Below are 23169 nucleotides of genomic sequence, written 5' to 3'. Positions count from 1 at the left end.
CTCTGCCGTAGAAACAAAAGACATTTTTATTCATCCATGAGCGCTGGAAATGTTTTGAGCGATGACAGTTGCAGTACTTTGGTCATCTGTTCACCCGCGTTTGACGCTGTAGAGAGTCCTAGACAAGGTGAAACTGCGATCTCACGAAGACCGATTTGCTCCAAACCTTGACGTTACTCACTAGGCTCCACCCCTTAAAGGCACATGTCGACAGCACGTCCAGTAATTGCCCTCTGTATTCATTGCGGGGTTGTCCCAGTCACATTTTGTTACACTGGAGTCCAAATACCGTTTAGAGAGTGCTTACTCGACTGTACGTCCAGAGCAGCAGTTGTCGCCTTCCAAGTTCAAATAGTTGCAAACTGCTGACATTATCCCCCCCCCCCCCCCCAGACGCCAGCTTTACGTTTGCGCAATCCGCTAGTTAGAGGAGAGCAATTAATGTTCCATGAATGTTCCCCAGCTGCAGTAACCTGCGTTAACTTTAGCTCCTTCCTTCCTGCTTGTGTAACAATACGCAACAATGCCGTTGTACAGTCATCAAGGTCATTTTATTTTCCTCGTAGACACCGTTGTTTTCATTTCAGTTTTTCTTTTTACGGGCCGCTTTGGGAGGCCAGACTTCCATTGTTTGCAAAAGTTTCACCCCCCGTCTTCCGCACAAGAAGCCTCTATGTGATCATAATGTGTGTTTATGGACTCTAAAGTAGCCAATGAAAATGCACTTTGGTGAGTCAGCAGGGAACCAAATCGGGGGTTCCTGTAAAATAACCTTATAGAAAGTCTAACGCATTTCTTTTTATGACTACAGCCCACCGATGTGGCACACATTGCCTCCTCGCATTTATTAGCCAAACGGAAAATCCCACACCCTGTTTTTGGCGTGTGCCGGGTGCAATTTTGGACCGCGTGCGAGCTAGCGTAAAACACAGCGCGGGCATTCTGATCAGCGACTATTTACACTCCCATTAAAAGTCGTAAAACAATACACGGTCCTATTTGAGCGCCAGTTGCACCTCGCTACGACTGTGATGCCAGGGAACAGGGTAACTGCGGTCTTGACTTTTATTGTTCGTGGCCTTTATTCACAAAGACGACATTGATGTGTATGTTTACGATTGACGATTTTTGAGGACTATAAGACTCTTTATGTTTTTTTTCCTACGTGAAACAAATGTAAAAAGCAGCTATCCTCGTCCCCCCTCCACCCCTGAAATAAGTATTCGGCAATCATATTATACTGTTCAAACTTAAAACTGTCATCGTCCGAAATAAAAAACTCCGATGATTTATCACTCTCGCGCAAAAGTACAGTTCCTGCGAGAGAATCTGTTTTGAGATCGCTTTTAGAACGGCTGTTTTTGTCATCATCACCATAGTGAAAACTCCCAAGCTGTCAGCACGCTCTCTCGTACGTGTAATTACCCGTATGAAGGTTCTTAAGGTTCCATCCAAATATTTTTGATCTTTAACACTAGCTTGCTAATTTGAGCGTGAGCTAGAAAATATTGCCTTTGACACTGTAGATGAGTAATCTTTTTGTTGTTGTGTGTGTGTCAGCAGGGATGTTTGATGGGAATATCACTATTCATAGTCTCGTTCAAGCTGCATTGTGACTTAGAGAAAAGGAAGCCAGTATGATATTTTGTGTTGCTATTTGCTCTCCCGAGAAAAGAATCTGCTGCTCATGGGGCTTTCACGGTTATTTTTATATTTTTGTAAATTTTTTTGCAATGGCTGCAGGATTATTTGTCCTCAAGGATGCTTATTGCACACATTAGACCGTTGCTCTTGACATAATCCAGGTTCAGAAAAGCCTTTCTGGCTACTCGATGTGGGTTTTCCAGCTCAATCGGTGTCCCGGCGTGTTTGCAGAATTTGTCCCCGCGCGTAAAAATGTCAATCGCTCCGGACACGTTGTTGAGCGGTCCTTAGTCTCCGCTAGCTGCCTCCACCGGAGTGCTCACGATTGTGATCGCACTGTTCGAATGTGCTTCGTCAGGCCCTCTGTGAAGCTTGTTTTTGCCGCTTGGGTTTTACTGACATGTGATTACTTGCAAAGGAAAAAAAGAATGAAATAGATTGTCAACAATGCACATATTTGAGATTCCCCACTGTGAAATTGCAATTTGTGGTGTTTTGATTTAATTGTAAACCTCATATCATAAGTTTCAGCCGTCCACTCACATGCTGCCCCAAACCGAGCAATTCTCTTTGGTATAATGGCGATGTGCGAGCCCCTGCTTCAGGTGCCGCAAGCTGCTCTCCAGGCCCGCGGCCAATCCCCCCCTCTCCCTCCCAAGAGCCAGACCTGGCAGCTCTGTGGCGGCGGCGACGTGTGAAACGGGCGCGCACACAAAAGAGCTCGCTCCATCTGTATGCACCCAACATAGGCGGGCTTTTGTTGGGGAGCCGACAGGCACATGACTGCTAGCATCTTAACCCCTGAGAGCCAGCCTCTCCCTCTCTTTTGCTATTTCTCATTTGAGCCTGCGAGCTGCCGCAGACGCCACCTTGAGTCGTCAACACGTTTCTTTCTTTTTTTTAATTTGCTTTGTCGCCTTTCTTAAAATCAAACGTCCACCCGCTTAGCACACTCTGTTCCCAAGATGCCGTGATTTAACTCAAACCACATCAAAAACGTGGCGGAAAATGCTCCTTTTTTATTTTATTTCATGTGGGAACTATTGCGCACATGAGCAGGTTCCGCAGGTTTCATATTGACTGATTGTGTGCTTTCTGAGCCACCCAGATGACTCTGCACACAATATGAAAACAAATAAATGTGGTTTTGATACAGAAAGGCCACAACCGGGTGATACGAGGTTGCAGGAATAATTGAACATGGTTCCCTCCTGAGCCACCTTGTGTCGAGTCTGCCTGTAGGATCCCAATAGGGAGCGATGTGGGCCAAGCGAGGTCACGCAAGGCCCCATCCAGGCTGTGACGTGGCATTCAGCTAGAACCAACAGCAAGTCACAATCAGTTTTAGAGGGCGCACCACACCCCAGAGCGTCCCAGAGGCGCTCACGGGTCGACCAAAACAGCAGTTCTGGAAAGTTACCTGCGTCTTAAATTTTAATGCTTGAAAATGCAGTGAGTGTTTCGTTTTACAAAGTCATCTCGACTTGCTTTTTTTTTTTTTTTTTTTTTGAAGTGTGTGTTATTGTTGCTCTAAAAGAGTGATGTTATTGTTTTGTTCCAGCGCTTCACTTGCCATGCAGGAAACTTTTGTGCTCTCCGGCATTGCAGCATATTTGGATGCCTGCGAGTCGCACTCGGCCAAGACGCAGCGTGAGTGTTGGTTGACTTATTTTGCAGCACGCACCGTTTCAATGTCACGAGAGAGAGAGAGGGGGAAAAGCAGTTATGGCGGAGTGTAAATATTCATGTCATGATTGCTATGATATTGAATTGCATGCACTGGTAATGATATGATAATGAATTGCACTGTTTTCTTGCCGAGAAAGTGGGTGTTGTGGTTTAAAAAGTAGGATGACAATTTCCCTAAAGCACTGCCTTTTTTTTAAACTAGGAGCAGAGCTGTGAGAATTTATCACTAGTCGGGCATTTTTATAAGCTACGAAAGGACACTTGTTCCTCGCTAAGCGCAGGCAGGCCCCGCGTCCTTTTCTCTCTCTGTCTCGCCTTCCAAAACTTTGCTGGGCTCTCGCCTGCCGCAGAGAGAGAAAAAGAGATTCGCTTTCCCTCAGAGGTGAGAGAGTGGTTTTATCATTGTCATTAGAAATGCTTTTATTAGAGATGGAAATAAGACGTCACTCAGAAATTATAGGCGTACTCATAATAATTTATTAGAAATGTGTTCCGACCTGACTTTCCTTGCAAAGGCTGCGCGAATGACTTTGTGCAATAATATGGAATAGCTTGGCTCGGGAAAGCTTTGGAAAATGGTGGACGAGCATTCAGCCTACTTTTGTGTGTGTGTGTGTGTGTTGTTGTACAAGACAGCAAAATACAAAATATGCACTCTTATCATAAATAAGAAGTGCACAAAAACAAATCGGAAATTCTTTTTAAAGCTTCTCGAATTATAACGTTGCATTTTGGTTAATGTGGAACTTGAAAACAGTTTTGAAAAAAAATGGACCAGTTAAAAAAACTCAAAAATAATAACATTATAAAAAAAATAATCCCTCTATTGAAATGCCTTATGCGTTAATACAATACTGTGCTGGACCATTTTCATCCCTTTACATTAAATTAGCCATATTTGTGTTTTTTTTTTAAACACAAATAGCATTTTTAATAGCTATTCAGAAATGTACTGTTCCATGGCTGACTAACAAAATTGTGTATTTTTTTCCAGGTAAATAAATACAGTAATGTAGTTGTAACAAACTTCAGATATAAAATTACCACACATACTTTATAGGTTTAATTATCTTCCATTTGATTAAATAGTCACTGAATAAATTATTGATTTTTTTTACCCTTATTGTGCCATATTTCTCGAATAAAGTTTATTTATTTTTTTTAAACAATATTCCGAAATGTTGTGGAATAGAGGCTGCGTCACTCGATCGGGCCGCCATGTTGTCTCTTCGTGTCCTCCATTTTGTGCAGCTGACTCTGTTGGAGCTCAGCTGCTTTCATCAAAGTTTTGCTGTAACTTTGGCCTGGCTCATTACCAAAGCTTTTTTAAGACTTATTATGAACTGAATGCCTTTTTGATTTATTATTATGTATTTTTTCTTTTTTTTTTTAATACGCTTGCCCAATGCCGACCTTCATGAACACGTTGAAAACTTGCCTTAATAGATTAACCTTCCCCGGGACCTCGGCCGCCTCCTTTCTATGCCTAAAATAATTTGTCAGTGTTACCAACTAGAGGTCACGGCGAGCATTAGCCTCAATTGCTCTTACGGCATGAGCTCGTGTGACCTTTGGGGCCCGATAATGACCGCCAAAGTTCACAGCAGTTAATAGAGACTGATGTACGAGGCCCCTGAGTGACATCCCAAAGGAGACGGCGGCCCCTTAATCCTTATTAGTCCTCGGCGTTAGCGCTCCTTACCTTTCAAAGCAAACGACGCACTCTCTTTGCATTACGGGCCCCTAAGGCCTGCCCCTGGCGTTTTCACTCCTGACCCCGGGGTCGCGCCCTTTGTTCAACCACCCTTCAGAGGCTGACCCTAGAGGTCACGCTTGAAACGGAGAAGTTGTCGCGGCGCGTGCTGCCGAGGGGCCCCTTCGACGGACCACCTCGTAGACGAGGCGGAGGGCGGCCCAGCGCAGGAAGCGTGCGGGAGCATATGGAACACTGAAACTTGAGTTTTACGTTAGTCGTTAATTTGTCTTTAACAATTGTTACACGGTAGACAGAAGCAAATTTGGTGATTGCTTTATTTTATAATAATACATTTCCTTTAAAAGCGCCTTTCAAAACTCTAAAGGTCACTTTACAGTCATAAGATAACTCTCCGTTTGATGGTTGAAGAGAGGAATTTTATTTATTTTTATTACTATTAGTAGCAAAAGAAAAACTATTATGTTGCTAAGTGGTTTTATGGATAAAAATTGGTGTCAGGCGATAAAGCTAAATTATTTACATTAGCTTTGATTAGCTTTTTCCCCCCCTCTATAAGTGAGAAAAAAAGTCATCCTAAAATTTTAAAAGGAACCAAATCGCTGAGTCATTAGCGATTAGCTAATCTCTGAGAAGTTAGATTGAACAAAATATATATTTGTTTGTTTCTGGTGTTAAATTTGCTTCCTGAATGGCATTTGTTAGCCATATTCCGCAAATATGACCTGCCTATTGATCTGTTTTTGTCATCTTTGTGCACGAGGAAAGACTTGCGAAACCAAAAATGCAAATGTTTCCCGAGCACGTCGAGACGCATGTTTCCCATCGCGGTGCGGCAGGGGAGGGGGTCCCGCGAAAGGGGGTCGTTGGCGTGTACGGCCTGCCGCGCAGAGGGCCGCGGTGTCAAAAAAGTTGCACCCGGGCCAAAGCCAAAAGGCGTATCCTCGGGTGAACCCTCGACACGGGAACAGGCTCCGCCAAGTTTTTGAAATTCCTGCCACGTTAGTTGGTAAACAACTGACAGGAAAGGAACACCGTCTTGAACCGTGAAAGCGGTGGAGTGGGGGGGGGGGGGTTTAAAATGCACATAACTCCATTTTTTTTTTTTTGCGCTATTATTGATTTCACCATGCGCCCGCGTTGGCATTTGTTGCCGGTTGCTATTGGTTCAGCGGACGTGGCGAGATATGACATCAGCACATTTCAAACGAGTGACCGTTGATGTTTTTTCCACTCATGAGTGAACATGTATCTCCACAAAAAAGCTTTGCTCGCCTGGTGCGTGGCTCTGTGTGTGAGAGTGTGTGTGTGTGTGTGAGAGAGAATATTACACAGCACTCAACAGAATACAAGAAAGAGGCCTGAGTTCTTCATTTGCAATTGTGGAAGGCTGAGCAGAGTTGTGTGTGTGTGTGTGTGTGTGTGTGTGTGTGTGTGTGTGTGTGTGTGTGTGTGTGTGTGTGTGTGTGTGTGTGTGTGTGTGTGTGTGTGTGTGTGTGTGCGTGTGTGTGTGTTCACGCATTGCGCACTTTTTTTTTCTTTTTTGTTTCCCCACGTTAGCATTAGCGCTAAAATCCTGAGCACCCAATGATAGCTGTTGCTATCACGATGGCTCATTTTTCTGGACAGGTTTTCATTCCCCTCCCACTGCTCGACTTGTCTTTTGTGCAACATTGAGAGGAAAATGTTGTCAATGCTTAGTCGTAGGGTCGTTTTAGGTCGGGTGAGGTGTCAGAGAGAGAGAGAGAATTTTTTTTTTGGGTAACGTGTTTCAATGTGATGCAATGTGCTAAATGCCAAGGCGCCATTTTGCCCACTGAAAAAAGTTTGTTGGAAAGTAGCCCCATGCGCAGATGACCCTTGGCGTCCCGACGAATGCAGCAGCTTTACTGGGTGTCAGACGGCGATAGCAGGGGTGTTATTTAGCATCAAACATACGACAAATACCGTCATCTTTACACACATGGCCTGAATTGATTACTTCGCCAGGATATTTATACTTGTGGGAGAAGGAGAAAAGTTGATAGAGCTGCGTGTCAAATGCTACTGGACCCTCCGCACCCTGCCCACCACCTTTTCCAGATAGTCCCCTCAGGCAGGCGTTACCGATCCACGGGTACAAAATCCAGCAAATATTTAAATCGCTTCTTTTCCCCCGTCGCCATTAACACTGTATAGTGCCGCCTTGCATTTTTTTACAACCCTTGTGGAACAGCATCCTGTTCCTGCACTCAATTGAACCACTGTCTTCTTAATACGAAGATCGGTCGCACAGGAGTGGTCCATCGATGAAAAGGTTTCTTACAGCCATGATCTGTACTTCTTTCAAGGGGGGATTGGATGTGTCACTCCTCATCCGAAAAGCTTCGTCAACTAGCTAAATTTGTGCTGGTAGCCACCTCTGAATGAGGAGCGAAAACATCCGACACCTTTAAAGAAGTACAGATGACGGCTGAAGAAACCTTTTCATCGATGTCTGCTTGATATTTTGTTCCTGAGAGGTACCATTTAAATTATTAGCTTAAACTAGATTAGCCTTTATTAGTGTCCTACATATGTATTTGTCATGTCTTGGATTGGATTGGATGTACCTTTATTCGTCTCGCAGTGGAGAAATTTACATTTCACAGCAGCAAAGTTATGAAAGGTAGAGGAAAGGCTAGAAAGAAGTAGAAAAACAATATACATGAGCTGCTGGAAAGGCAGCCACTCTTGCGGCGCCATCTTGAAGTCTAAAAAAAAACACAAAACTAATTAACAAATAATTTGAAAACACAAAGACACAGAGAAGAATTCATTCTTCAACACTTGCTGTACCCTCTTTGTGACATGAAGCAGTTCTAGATGAAAGAGGAGATGATCGAAGCATCCTTTTCAGCAGTGGATCAGGTGGAATGTGTCTTTTTTTTAATGAAGACACTAGCTTAGCGTTCCTCTTTGTGTGGCCAATTCATTTGATTCTGATACGCTTGTCCGTGCTTAGGGGGTGGGGGGTGGCGACCATTTTGTTTTCGCTCGCGGTGGGGGCCCCGTAATGGCGGGCAGGCGGCGCCACGGTGGGCCAAGGTGCTCGTTTGGCTCTGAGTGAGCCGTAAAACGTCAAGTCATTAACGTATTTGTGGCAGAGGGGGCGGGCGTGGAGTGGAGGTGGGGGGGGGGTGACCTTGTATCAAGACGGCGATTGTGATTGGCTCGCGCTTACCCGCTGGGTCGTCTCGTGTTGCTAGCCTCTAGCAACACTAGGGCTACGCTACTAGGGCTAAAATCTACACGCATGGTGAACGTATTGCACTGAATCGGTGATGAAACACATCGTGCCTACTACCCACTCCTATTCGTCGTCCCTGTTTCATCATCAGCCCTTTTCTCCTCCATTCGCATCCCTAACCCTGATTGCCCCCCCCCCCCTCCTTTAACCTCGCCTGGTTCTTGCTTCTTTTTTTTCCCCTCCTCTTTTCCGCCTGGGTCCCAGCCACATGCGAGAGGGTAGACTAGGACGCAGCAGCGCTAGGCGACGGGGAGGGGGGGGGGGGGGGGTGGATTAAAAAAAAAGCTCTGCTGCTATTTCTACAAGCGGGCCCTCCCCTCAGTGCCAAAAGAGGGAGGGGTTTTTGACGAGTCGCCGTCCCAGGATTTTAACCCCGTGCTTGCTCCTGACGCCTCACTACCGAGCAACAAGTTGGCGGTCCTTTCCGACTGATAATTTGGCATAGAAGACGTTTTTTTTGGGGGGGGGGGATTTTGGTATTTTTTTTTTTACCCATTCAAAATGTGATTTTGTCGTTCTTTTTTTGTTTGTTTTTTTAGGGGGTGGTGCTCATGAGGCTTCTCAATGTGGATTTTTTGACTGAACATTTTCCCCTTGCTTTTATCTGCCCTTCACCTCTCTCATCTCTTGACCTCTCCTTCCTTTTTCTTTTTTTTTTTTTCTGCCCTACCCTCTCTCCACATTTCCCCCCCTCTCTCTCTCTCTCTCTCTCGTGTGTCTGCATGCCGCGTTCTTTCTCCTCCTCTTGTCTCACTCGTGGGCAGTCTCCAGTGAAAGCAGAGCAAGAGGGCGGGAGCGGCCAACCGGGTTTTTTTTTTTTTTTTTTTTGGGACAGGTGCCAATTCTAAACAAAAGGCACCGAAAGCCATAAAAAGAAGTGAGATGATTCCGAGAGGGGTTGGAAAAAGTCACATGACTTAGGAACTGATTGGCATGTGCCGTCCGCCGGTCGACTGTTGCTCTTGTTGCATGACTGTTTTGGTGTATTTGAACAAGTCGTGAAGGCATTTGAGTTTGGAGTTGGGGGGGGTGTTGAGGGTGGCGTCAGGCTCAAGCAGGAGCAGCCCGAAATGGGAGGAGCTTCACCTCCTCTGCATTATTCATTCGCCCGGGCCCGGCGCTGCAATCTGACTGGTCGCCCGGTTTAGCATTCAGACGACGTGCAGCCACTCTGTTTGCTAACATTCCTCATTCAAAGCCTCGTTAACTGCCAGACGGGAGGAACACGCGACTCCATGGGAAAACCACATGGCCTCTCTCCCCCCGTTGTGGCGAGGCCATGACAGTCTCTCGGACAGGATGGCGGAGAGAGCGACGGAAGCCTTTTATTACCCCCTTGTATATATTAGACAAGATTTTCGCCACGTCGCAATTCTCACGGGGGGTGGTGGGGGGGGGGGTCAGAAAACCAGATAGAGGGTCCGAGAAATGGCCGCTTACACACCCACTCGACTTTAGCCATCGCCGGAGCTGTTTAACTGAACCCGGGTTGGTTCTCTGCCTCTCCCTCCACAGAGCGGATATGCCGACGTGGTGAGCCAGATGAGAGCCCTCGGCGTCAGACCTCACTTGGTGAGTCGCTGCGTGGGTGTGGAAGCCTCGTGAATGTGTGTGAGAGAGAGATTTTTTTTTTTTTTGAATGTGCAAAAGTTCCAGAACGATCATCCGACTCCCTAATCTGCTTCCTACTTGACCGTTCAAAAAGGGGCGACCCCAACCGCGGCATTGGTTTTTTTAGACTTGAGGCTGAAAGCGAGCTTCCTCTCTTATCCCGATGCGTCCCGATTTGCAGTTTTAAAGCCGCACGCTTGATGCGTCGAAAAAATAATAATAATAAAAGCCCAGTTTACAGAGAGTAGAGGAAAGCACGGAGCTACGCAGGGGTTGGGCCCGGGTCCAGGCCAGGCCGCACAAGGCACACCACAACCTGCGGCGCTTTTTCCCCCCGTCTCGGCGTTCATCCCAAAGCTCATCACAAATGGATTCAGCTTTTCCTTTAAATGAAAAAAAAAACATGTTTGTCGTCGTGATTACGGATGGAAGGCTGAATATTTTTGGAAAGACGGACGGGTCATCGGTGACACGTGGCCATGCATAGCTTCATAATGTATCCAGGCTTGAGTAGCAAATTGATTTGGATTTTTCTCTTAAAAACACACACTTTAATCGCTCTCATTTTTGCAAGTTCCATTATTATTATTATTATTATTATTAGCGAATTTCAGTATTTGTGAAGTACTTAAAAAAAATGGGTGCGCCGCTTAACCGGAAGCTTGATCCACATTTAAATTAAGTGTGTTGCGATATTAGCATTAGCAACCACGCCATCCACCCACTAGGAGAATATCTTTTTTTTTATTATTTAAATCACAGCCGTTGTAATTTTCTCTATTCCCCCATTCATTTTAAAACAAGCCAGTCCATGTCGCTTTTGTAGATGGACTAATAGGCAGCCATGACGAGAGGAATGGAGGCAGCGTGAGTCAGCGGCGATTCGTGGAGCCATCCACACCTACTGCCGACTTGTCATCTCTGCGCCATCTCGATCTCCCCGACAGGAAACCCCAAAAGGTTCAATTTGTGCTTGATTACGTCTGAACCACTCCCCAACAGAGATTCTTCAACACACGAGGCACTTTTGCTGCGACTTTTTGTTTCAATATTTTCCAGTCCACTTTTAACATAATATATATACTATATATATATATATACTGTATTTACACGCACACACACACACACACACATATATATATATATATATATATATATATATATATATATATATATATATATATATATATATAATCATATATATATATATATATATAATCATATTTAACAAGTGTATATATGCCTTTTTTTAAATCATGACATTCTTTACATCACATAACATGATAGAATATATTTATATGTATACATATATTATATTCATATTTAACTAGTATTTTTATTTCTTTTTTGATTTATGACATTCTTTGCATCACATAACATGATAGAGTATAAATTTATATATATATATAAATACATATAATAATATTAATGTTTAATTTTTATTTTATTTTATTTTTTGAATGATGACATTTGCATCATGGCTGAAAAAACCTTTTCATCGATGGACCACTACTTTACGACTGAGAGCTTACACAGACATTATTTACATTACATAACTTGAATATATATATATAAAAGAGTTTTACATACATACATACATATTTTATAATATTAATATTTAACTAGTATTTTATTTATATATTTAACTAATATTTTATTTTATTTTTAATTATAACATTCTTTGCATCACATAACATGATAGCCCCGATGAGCAAAAGGACATCACATATTTGCCTGTGGAAAAACTGCAACATATCAGTGTCTTATCAATAAAGATTTTCATATGAATGAATTATGGCATTAAAGGCCCATGAATTAATTTCCTAAAAAAAATAAGTAAAATTTTTTTAAAAAATATATATATTTGGCGAATATCAAATCACCGTTTGAGTTTTATTGAGAAACCCTTTTCAACAAAATATCGCACATCAACATTCGTTGAAAATAAGGGGAAACACACACACACACACACACACTTTCAGAGTGCAAACAGACACATTTGATGGTGTCCACCCCACAATGAAGCCATGCCTTCATCCCCTCTAATGAATGGGGGTTCCCACGCCTCTCCCAAGGAGTGAAGGGCACAGCCTCCTCCTCGGAGCATTCACACGCACAATGGGCCCCCCGATACAGATGGCCACTGTCTTCACTTAAATACACACAGGTGCATTGGACTGACATTTTAGAAGCATACACACACACACACACACACACACAAAAGTTTGGCCTTGTTGAAGCTGCAAAGTGCAAATTGTACATATAATACAATACAATACATCCTGATTTCAACTGTAAAATTATTTGTTTTTTTCTTTGGTAGATTAACAATTGATCTCGGTCTCACTATATTTTTGTTCATCATATGTGTGTGTGTGTGTGTGTGTGTGTGTGTGTGTGTGTGTGTGTGTGTGTGTGTGTGTGTGTGTCAGCATATTTATTCCTAGTCTCAACAGATAACATTTAAATTATTGGCATCTGTAGTTTTACATGATGTATAAAAGTTCGGCGTTACTTTTTCACCTGTTGTAACAGTTGTAATTTTCATAAGAGCCTCAATTTCATCCTCTGCTTTTTTTTGTATGTGCAGATGATGATGATAGAATCGCGTCTATGCTAAAGATATCTCAAATATAATAGTTAGTTCAATAGAAGGTGTATTAATATAAATAATAAGTATAAATAGTTCAAATCACAGTTGGTCATATTTAATTTGGAGTGCTACAGCTTTTTTTTCTAGAATTGTGTGGTCGTAGTATTCCTTGATTTATTTAATTACTTGAGTGTATGTTTTAGTTGGTGTTATTTTTATTTGTTATAATTGTCGTGAATAAGACTAAAAATTACCGTGTGTGTGTGTGTGTGTGTGTGTGTGTGTGTTAGTTAAATGATTACCAATTTTTTCTCCCGTAGTTGCATAATTTCTCGTTTCATTATATTCTGCATATATATATATAGTGTGTGTATGTATGTGTACCTATGTATTTGTTATTTAGGGTTTTTTTTGTGTTATTTTGACTTCAAGATGGCGCCGCAAGAGTAGCTGCTTTTCCAGCAGCTGCTGTATTTTGTTTTTCTACTTCTTTCTTTCCTTTCCTTTGTATATACACACACACATGCATATATACATATGTACATACACACGCATATACATGTATGTACATACACACGCATATACATATATGTACATACACACATATACAGATACACACATGCACACACATACATATATATATATATATATATATATATATATATATATATATATATATTCAAAATCAATTCAAAGAAATGACGTTGAAGCCAAAAGCCACAGGGAGAGTTTCTGAACGTTGCAGTCTCTTTGCCAGTCGATCACGACACAAAGTTGAATGGAGTCGACAGTGTTCTTGATCTGCGATCACTCAAACTTTGGTGACGTGCGCCCCCACACCCCCCTTCCACCCCTTTCAAAGGAGCTGCTTGAGTACCAAATGAACACCTTACTCTGGTTGTGTGTGTGTGTGTGTGTGTGTGTGTGTGTACGTGCCAATACGACCGCATGTAGCTGACTTGTCGTTCTCTTTCATTTGCAGGCTCAGTGTATTTCCTGGACTCACCTCAACTTTCAAGGTTAGTTTTTTTTTTTTTTCCTCACCCCCCCCGCCCCTTTTTTTCACTTAGAATCCTCTCGAATGAATAATGTGATTAGCTGCGCACCGCCACGTGGTCGAATCCCTTGTGTCTGGCGCCGGTCCGCTTTCCTCTTCCAGAACCCCGAAGACTACTTCCGAACTAGACTCGTCCTGTGAGAACCTCCTCCAGCATGTCGACGTGTGTCCACTCATCTAAATCGGTACGTCACATCCCCTGAGATAATCTCCAAGGAAACCAGCGCATGGGGGGGGGAGGGGGAGCGAAGCTCAGGCCGAATGGTTCAAATGAAGATTAGAGGGGAAACTGTACACGAGGGCACAGCGCTGCCACCCGGAACTGCACAAAGACCCCTTTGACACTGGACCCCCCCTCCCTCTCTAGGCTCGGCCTCATATGCTTGGGAGGACACCTGTTGGCGGTGTGTTTCAACTGCACCCTTGCTTCATCTCAAAATCAAACCCAGGGGTGTCAAAATGACTTTGACACCCCTGGGTTAAGGCGAACGAACAGTGGCTTGATGGAAGGGGGAAAAAAATGTGGTTAGGCTGCCTCGCGTCTACCTCAAACAAACTTTGGCGGCTATCGTAGCTAAATTTGGGTGAGGGACTCGACATGCCGTGAGATTAGCATAGCACGTTGCTAAAAGGAGCTTTTTTTTCCCTCCACACTCACAGAAGATTTCCCATGTTTTTATAGTCATATTTATAATAAGCACTGGACGATCTGCGCGGCAAAGTAACAAAACTAGCATATCGCCCGCCGCTTTGTTTTTTTGCAAAGCGCCGCCAGTATGATACGCTATCTCCCTTTTCCTTTCAGTGGGAAGCTTCGCCGATTGTCACATGATCCTCGCGTGTAAGGTGAGAGCCAAGTGAAAGTCTGACAAATCTCCCTTGTGTCCTTCAGGCGGCGCGACGGCCACGCGTGAGGCACGAGTACCGCGACGAACCTGCGCTGTGAATGTAAGTCGTCAAAAATGTTTTTTTTTTTCTTCTCATTTTCCAACAGGTGTGCGGGGAACAGTGTCGCATGAGCGCCACCTCCAGGAAGATTTTTTTTTTTGGAACGGTCCTTTGGGGTGAGGTAGTATGTTGTATAGTTTTAGGGTCCTTCCCAAACTGTCAGACTATACAACTTACTGTCTTTCCTGAAGCGATTGTAAAGGCATCTGATTCTCAACATGGCCTGAATTTGCCATTTCACTTCCCATTCCGAATAATCAATGGAATTTTTCGTAGCACGCGGGTGGGTGACACGTGATGTTCGCACAGGGTGAGGTAGTAGGTTGTGTGGTTTCAGGGTTGTGATTTTACCCCGTCAGGAGCTAACTATACAACCTACTGCCTTCCCTGGAGGGCAGCAAATCGTCAGGAGGACTCGCACGTCAAAATTTTGCTACAAAAAGGTCAAAAGGCCGCCGGTTCATGTCAGAGGCCACACCCCTGGTGAGTTTTAATCAATATTATTGCTATTTCCACTCTTGTATAGGCGTTTTATGTATTCGAAGCTGCATTTTTTTCAAAGATGAATAAAATTTTAAACAAAATATGGTTTTGTTTCTTTTATTGCCTGAATGTACTATTCTGATCCACTGGTGCAATTAACATTCTCTCAAGACTAAGAAAATTGCAGGTCAGGGGGGGCGGCGGTAGAAGCTGGAAATGAGCGCACTTTACAGTGTTATTGTGGATTTGTTTAAAATTTAAACAAATCCACAACAACCAACTTGAGCCTCTTTTATCACAGCAGAGGGCGCTATAGACAAAATAGGCATTAAGTGACGCACACAAAAATAACATTACAACCCACAATCAATGTTAATTTAAATAGTCGCTTTGAATGTTGCTTAAAGAAAACAAAATACTTTTTTGCCACTTTCTGTTCAATTAAAGCATGTGTGTTAGCATGTGCTAACGGTGCGCTATGTAAAAAAAAAACATTTGACGAAGGCGGAAGTAGACGCCGAAACATGTCAGGTATTTGAACACCGACAATATATTGTAAAATAAATTTGTTTTAAGTTAGATATCAAGTAGATAGGATGAACTTAACACAACTAAAAAAGAAAATGTTCGTGATGTGTCGTTCGCAAACAACCAGCTCGTAGAGCCGGCTTTTTGAAGTGAACGAATGGAGCTCGCTCTAAATAGAGAGCCGCTGATTGTAGCCGACTCCCCCCTCGTTGTTAAAGCTTCACGTGATTGTTCATAATCCGTGGTAGAAGACACACAGGAATCTAAATAAAACCACATGCATTTTTAAAATGATAACGGTGTATTTTTAGCATGTGTAATTACTTTTAGGTATTTTACGTTATTTTTGGAAGTAAATTAAGCAACAAAAAGAAAAACCGAGGAGGCATTTGACAGCCGAAAGAACCAGATCTTTTTAGTGAGCCAAACCAAGAGTCGTAAATCCCATCACGAGTATTTTTTTATAACCCGGAAGTGTTCGCGAACCCCTCGCTGCGATTGGACCAAATTATAGGTGTGTCAGGAGGTGTGCTCTCTTCTTTGCTCTCTCTCCCAGCGTCATTTCCTCCGTAGGGACGAAGGGCGTGTTGACCGAACCTAGCCCGCAGTAGGACGCTCGAGGAGCGGCTTCGCTCGTCCTTCGCACCGTCTCCGGCTTCACCCGCACCGCAAGGCAAACGAGCACCAGCACCCCCCTCGAGATTTGTCATCTGGAAATGCTCGGGAGGGAACTCTCTGCGGTAATGCAAAACATAAAGTTTACTTTGCTTGTTAGCAGCTAAGCTGATTTTTTTTGTCGTAGTTGCTGAAAGTTTTGGGAGTACTGTACTCAAAAAGCAGGTCTATCGGTCCGATGACCTTGTCAGACGCGAGGGGAGGATATCAAGGCAAGTTAAGACTTTGAAGATATTTGAGGCTTTTGGACACGAACCGGATACCCTTACAGCAGGGATTCCAAAGTTTTGTTTACTGTTGTTGCAGGTGCAATTTTTCTTTAAATCGACCCAAAAAAGGGGAAGTTTTAACCAGCGTCTGGGTCTCATATGGTGTTTAGAATGTTGTCCCTTCGCACTTGACTAGAATTCATGCGGTTCTGCAAAGCTATTTTTTAATTCTCTGCTTCTGTAAACTAAGTATAGAAACCCTCTCCGCCTGGGAAGTAAAACAATGGCGATCAGGTGACACTTAAAAGACAACATTAGGTGCACTTCAGGGTGAACAAAATGTCCAATAGTTGAGAACGGAACATTTTTGTATTGACTTTGTTTCATGTGTTTAACCTATAGTGAATGTATGTCAAAAACTGTGCTCAAATTCGCCATAATTGGATTGGATTAATCTTGCAATGAAGAAATTTACATTTCACAGCAGCAAAGTGATGAAAGTCAGAGGAAAGGAAAGGAAGAAGTAGAAAAACAAAATACAGGAGCAACTGGAAAACCATCTTGAAGTCAATTTGAAAGGCGCTTATAAATGAAATGTATTATTATTAAAAAAACGAATACGACAAAAACAAAGACATTCAATCTCCAGCACTTTGTGCACCCTCTTTTTTTGCATGAAGCAGTTCTAGATGAAAGACGAGAGGATCAATGTCTCCTTTTCACCAGTGGATCAGGGACATCATGTTGAAATGTGCACATCTGCTCTAAGCTAAATGTCGAAAGACAACACAAAGCTGTTGTATCCATTAACGAAAAGAGATTTTCTCACATGTAAATCCGCTTCAATTCCAAGCAGCGACGATTCCACATATGCATTTTAACTGCTGGTGGATTTTTATTATTCGGTTCTATTTGAAGACTTAGTGACATAAAAATGTTGTTACCAATTTATTTTAGGACATTTGTTCATCATGTTGCCCACTATTTATGTCACCGACTTACATTCACCAGAATTTGTTTGTTTGTGTTTGTTTAAGAATGTGTTGCGTTGTCCTAGCGTTCTGCTAGTTACACGTCTCACTGTCAAGACATGTCCCGCAGACATGCCGGAACATACACACTTACCCCTGAACACGAGTGGGTGAGAGTTCGCAATGGAGTATCCAAGTGTTGTCAATGGTAGAACGTGACGTTTGCTAAATTGTTAGCATGCTAACGTGGCAGAGCCTTGCCATTCCTCTCCCTATTGTTGTAATCTGGAATCGGGGCTACATTAACTTCAAAACATCTGCCGCGGTCAATTACTGGAAGTCGGGGGAGTTTGGGGTGAGGTGGGGGGGTTGTGGAATGAAGCAAACAGATGTCCCAGCATGCTCACTGCACTGTTGTTGTTGTTTTTTTTTTAATGGCCGTCTTGTCGGACACACAAAAGTCATCCAATTTCACTGCTGTCTTCTCTCGACAGTCTGGTGAGTGAGGTCAGTCATCCATCCAGCCATGGCGGGGGCTCTGTATCGCCCCCCGTCCCCACTGGGGGACTCCCTCTTGGATAGCCCGCTGTGCGCTGACCTCATGGAGGATCTTCACGACATCTCCCAGTCTATCGGCGATGACACTCTGGGTTTTGACTTCCATGAGTATCAACGTCCTGGTTCGGAATCCGAGAGCTCTATCGCATTAGGTGAGTTGTCAGATGGGAAAAAATGGGGTAGAAATCCGTAGAAATTCACATTCAAGTATTTCCTCCTGTGTTATCCTATCAAGATACTTTAACCCCAGCTTCCAGTCCGTTGCCTGGGGGCTTTGGTGAGGCGCCGCAACCCGACGAGGTCTCGGAAACCCTCACCTTGGAATGCCGGGTGTGTTCGGACAAAGCTTCAGGGTTCCATTACGGCGTTCACGCCTGCGAGGGATGCAAGGTGAACCTTTCAAAAATTCGCTACAGCATTCGGTGCTCAATTGTACGTCGATAAGCTAGCTATGACCTCCAGGCCAGTGGAAAGTTCAGGTGACGCGACGGCCTTGTTTGACTCGTCACCTCTCTCCCGCTTGGCTTCCGGCCAGCGTCTGTGACGTGCGCACGCGTTGGAGCGATGCGAACTCTCATGGGGGAATTGCGGATGTCACGGCAACAAAGTCAAACAGCTTCTTCGCGACTCATTGCACTGTAATCTCAGCGAGCGGCCATTTCTGTTAGAAAATGACTTGGACTGAAATTAGGTGTTCCCCAAGGCTCTGGTCTGAATCCCTTCTCATTTTGATCCGCAAGCTAACTTGAACAACACTAACGTGGTTCCATTATTACTTAATGACAGTCGTTCATGTTCAAGAACGTCACCAGTTTGAGAAACCTCACATCTGCAATTTATAATCAATAAGATCGAGTCATTCAAGGACGTTTATCTCGTCACGTCATAAATCACACGATCGCCTCTGGTTACGTTTGTGGCGTACATGCAAAGACACGCTTACTGGATATTTTTTTTTTATTTTCCTCCTCTGTGTTGAAAGCCTCAATTAAAGTCAACACTGTTTATTCAGTCAAACCCACGCAATGACTTCATTCTGTATTCCGCTAACGTTAGCATGTGATCTAATTACCCAGAATCTGTGATCATCATGTCAGAAAAGGAATATGGATGGCGTGTATTTTTTATCTGTACATATTGGGCGACATCTGCTCCCGCTTTCTTTTGAGGGATTTCAAAAGGCGTCGTTTGACTGTGGGGGGTGTCATTCGCGAACGAACCGGCTCTTGGTAGTGAACGACTGGAGCTAACTACTAATAGGGAGCAATAAAATAAAATAAAATAAATGATATATTGTACTTTTTTTAACATTAGAACTTCGTTTTACATATAATGTACATTATTTTTGGTAGTAAATTAATTTACTTAAAAAACTGGGGAGCCGAAACAGCCAGAATTCCCATCACTATCATTCACTGCCAGACAATGTGCCAAAATGTGTCCATTCCAGTGCCAGGGTTTTTGTCATTGTCACTCAAATATACAATCCAATCCAAATTGCAGGACCCATAGATATTGAGTTTTAGGAACACATTTATTTTTTTGCTTTCATCAGAAAAAAAAACTGTTAATTCCTAAGTTAACTGGGTCTGGAGTTATCTGAGCTTGAAATGGGGGCAGCTGTACAAAAAAACAATACATATTGATTTATATAGTGCTTTAACGACAGCTGAAGCTAGAACAAAGTGCTAACATGGACAAAAAGGCAAATGCTGCCCCCTTGTGGAAGTGAAAAAAAACATTGCCAGAGGTCTGACCAGCGCTTTATCGGCACCCCCCCGCTAAAAAAAAATAAATAAAATAATAAAACCAAACACAAAGAAAACATGTCTCATTGTGTATTTTATACCTCCGCCAGGGTTTCTTCCGGAGAACAATCCGCCTCAAGTTGGAGTATGACAAGTGCGAACGTCATTGCAAAATCCTGAAGAAGAACCGAAACAAGTGCCAGTATTGCCGCTTCCACAGGTGCCTTTCGGTGGGGATGTCCCACAACGGTAAGCCCGGAAATGTGTTCTTTTAGAATCAGAATCAGAATCATCTTTATTGGCCAAGTATGTAGAACACACAAGGAATTTGCTCCCGGTAGAACACGCTGCACTAGTATCATCTTTAAAAAAATTGCAAAGACGCACTATACAGTCAAATTTGGGTTACTGTTTAGAGCGTTAATGGCAACGGGGGAAGAAGCTGCTTAAAAGTCTGCTGGATTTGGTGTTGCTGGAAAAGGTGGTGGGCAGGATGCAGAGGGTCCAGTAGGATTTTCCGTGCCCTTGTTTCAATTCTTTTAGTGTGTGTGTGTGTGTGTGTGTGTGTGTGTGTGTGTGTGTGTGTGTGTGTGTGTGTGTGTGTGTGTGTGCGTGTGTGTGTGTGTGTGTGTGTGTGTGTGTGTGTGTGTGTGTGTGTGTGTGTGTGTGTGTAGATCTACTTTGAGTGACATGTTTTTTTTCTATTAGGTTACTCCTCATCACTGAAAAACACAGCAGGGGGTGACAAGAGGCATTTTTTAAGAGTATAGCATCCCACTGGAGCTTTCCACTGATAAAACACACAAACCCCACATAGCCGCTGCACATCTGGCCAGTCCTTAACAGAACTCGGTGTCATCGGGTTCGTCGTGAGGGGGCGCCGCGCTATCGGAAACCCGAGCGCGGTCGTATCGTTGTGCGGGCTAATTTATGCAGAGGAATGTCGACAGCCATCCGCTTCGGCCGCATGCCCCAAGCGGAGAAGATGAAGCTGAAGGCGGAAACCAAGATGGCGGAAAAGAAGAAAGAGGAAAGGCCCACGCTGGCCGATCACAAGTTTCTCATCGCCCGCATCCACGAAGCCTACGTGAGGAACTTCAATATGAACAAAGCCAAAGCGAGGCTGATCCTCGCCGGGAAGACCAGCAAGCCGGTAAAGCGAACCACGTGATTTAACTCCTTCTTCAACTCGCCTGACGACTTCTTCTTCTTCTACTCCAGCCTTTCATTATCCACGACATGGAAACATTCCAGCTCGCAGAGAGGACCCTAGCGACGCACGGCGTTTCCAAGGACCCGGAGCCAGAAAGCGGTCTCCCGGCCGGGGTTCTGGTTGCCGCCGTGGGATGCGGTGGGCTCCAGCAGAGGAAGGCCGAAGCGCGCCTCTTCCATTGTTGCCAAAGCACTTCCGTGGAGACGGTGACTGAGCTCACCGAGTTTGCTAAAGCCATTCCCAGCTTCCAGAACCTCGATCTGAATGATCAGGTAGGTAACTTGGACTTTTTCCATTTTCGTTGTCTTTGATTTGATTTTGCCATTTTTTTATTGGATTGGATTAGCCTTTATTCGTATCACAGTGGAGAAATTTACATTGCATAGCAGCAAAGTGATGAAAGTAAGAGGAAAGGAAAGAAAGAAGTAGACAAACAAAATACAGGAGGTGCTGTAAAGGCACGCACTTTTGCGGCGCCATCTTGAAGTAAAAAAAAAAAAAAAAAAATTAGTTTAGTTTTGAAAGGCTCTTACAAATACAATGTATTGTTATTTTTATTATTATTATTATTGTTATTGTTATTGTTAGTATTATTGTTAGTATTATTATTATTATTATTGTTAGTATTATTATTATTATTATTATTATTATTATTATGACAACACACAGACAATCACTCAATCCATGAAGCAGTTCTAGATGAAATAGGTACGGATCAAAGCGTCCTTATCACCAGTGGATCAGGGTTTGTCCTAGTAAAATGTGCACGTCTACTACAAGCTAAATGTTGCAAACAAACACAAAGCTGTAGGATCCATTGACGAAAAGAAATCTCCTGTCCCACGTAAATCCGCTTCAATTCCAAGCCGCGACATTTCCACATACGAACTTTCCGCTGAACAGAGCAGGGGATGTGAAAACGCTGCCCGTTACAGGTGGGGGGAAAAAAAAGGACAATCGCCACAAAGCTTTCCAGCGGTGACACTCAAATGGCACCGACATTCCTAACAAATCAAAAACGGTGCTGGCATATTCGTACTGCCGAAAAGGCGCAACCGCTCAGCACAGTCTCCTCTTTGATGAATGAAAAATGCTGAAAAACAACCCAAAAGCAAGGCTTGTGATAGCCCTTGCTGAAGGCCTACTCGGACGCCATCTTGGACTTCTTTTTTTCCAATTCAATTGCTTATAATTTGTTTTTAGCGCACGTTTGAGATCCTCAAGTGATGGATTATGATTGACAGTTTATGATTGACAGATTATGATTGGCAGGGGTTCCTCTGCAGTTAGCCTACCCAATAGTTATCGCCGATGTATTTTTTTTTTTTTAGGTGACTCTACTCAAGTACGGCGTTTACGAAGCCCTCTTCACGCTCCTGGCTTCGTGCATGAACAAAGATGGCCTCCTGGTGGCGCGCGGCGGCGGCTTCATCACCCGCGAGTTCCTCAAAAGCCTGCAGCGGCCTTTCGGCGACATGATGGAGCCCAAATTCCAATTCGCCACCCGTTTCAACTCCCTGGAGTTGGACGACAGCGACCTGGCTCTCTTCGTGGCCGCCATCATCTGCTGCGGAGGTGAGGTAACGATCCGTGGAGATGGATCGTCCACGTACTCATCTTCTGGTCTTTGCAGATCGTCCAGGTCTTGTAGATGCAACTTTAGTGGAGCGGCTCCAGGAAGGCATTGTGCAGGCGTTGCGGCTCCATCTGCAGGCCAACCATCCGGACGACGCCTTCCTCTTCCCGAGACTTTTGCAGAAATTAGCCGATCTAAGGGAATTGGTCACAGAGCACGCTCAGCTCGTGCAGGAAATTGAAACCACGGAGGATACGTGTCTTCACCCCCTTCTCCAGGAGATCTACAGGGACATGTACTAAAAGATGGCCGCTCCGGGAGAAGACAAAATAACTAGATGAGTATAAAATAGTGACAAAATATGAATTGTAATTTATTTACATTTAAAACGCATTATTTTTGGTTGTCAATATCATGCTTTTTTTAATGTGCGATTATTGTCCCTTCCACCCAAGAAGTGACCACTGTGAAATAAGCGATGAAACCTCCAACGTCATATGTCGTACGTGCGGGTTTTGTTGATTTTGGAATCACTCTCAAGGTTGAATTAACCACTGAATTCCACGGTAAGCAATTATTTATAGCTCTTGTGAATTTGTGTGGTATAACAATGGAAAGCTTTTATGCAAATATTGTGCAACTCTATAAAACTATTCTTTTAAAACACTGTCAATTTGATTTGTA

The 23169-nt window shown here is 43.5% G+C and overlaps 1 protein-coding gene across 1 annotated transcript; it reads left to right on the top strand.

The window, feature by feature from the left end:
* The first annotated feature begins 9327 nt into the window (after positions 1-9327).
* pparaa (peroxisome proliferator-activated receptor alpha a) lies at positions 9328-23158 on the top strand. Its single transcript, XM_088988491.1, has 13 exons — positions 9328-9887; positions 10753-10886; positions 13502-13538; positions 13679-13761; positions 14469-14524; positions 16109-16275; positions 17885-18100; positions 18184-18338; positions 19807-19945; positions 20647-20849; positions 20918-21181; positions 22241-22484; positions 22543-23158. The coding sequence occupies exons 7-13, from the start codon at positions 17917-17919 to the stop codon at positions 22785-22787; spliced, it is 1434 nt and encodes a 477-aa protein (XP_088844617.1). The 5' UTR covers positions 9328-9887; positions 10753-10886; positions 13502-13538; positions 13679-13761; positions 14469-14524; positions 16109-16275; positions 17885-17916; the 3' UTR covers positions 22788-23158.
* Positions 23159-23169: the final 11 nt, after the last annotated feature.

This window comes from Hippocampus bargibanti, linkage group LG22, assembly GCF_051943395.1.
Source record: "Hippocampus bargibanti isolate YZ-2025 linkage group LG22, ASM5194339v1, whole genome shotgun sequence".
Taxonomy (NCBI): domain Eukaryota; kingdom Metazoa; phylum Chordata; class Actinopteri; order Syngnathiformes; family Syngnathidae; genus Hippocampus; species Hippocampus bargibanti.
The sequence above is the reverse complement of the archived record's forward strand: the minus strand, read 5'-3'. Positions and strand labels throughout refer to the sequence as shown.

Bases quoted from the DNA above. Each gene is read 5' to 3' on its own strand.
- pparaa (XM_088988491.1), top strand. From the start codon at position 17,917: ATGGCGGGGGCTCTGTATCGCCCCCCGTCCCCACTGGGGGACTCCCTC. The intron at 19,946-20,646 runs GTAAGCCCGGAA...GAATGTCGACAG, and splicing joins GGTGGGGATGTCCCACAACG to CCATCCGCTTCGGCCGCATG. The intron at 21,182-22,240 runs GTAGGTAACTTG...TTTTTTTTTTAG, and splicing joins ACCTCGATCTGAATGATCAG to GTGACTCTACTCAAGTACGG.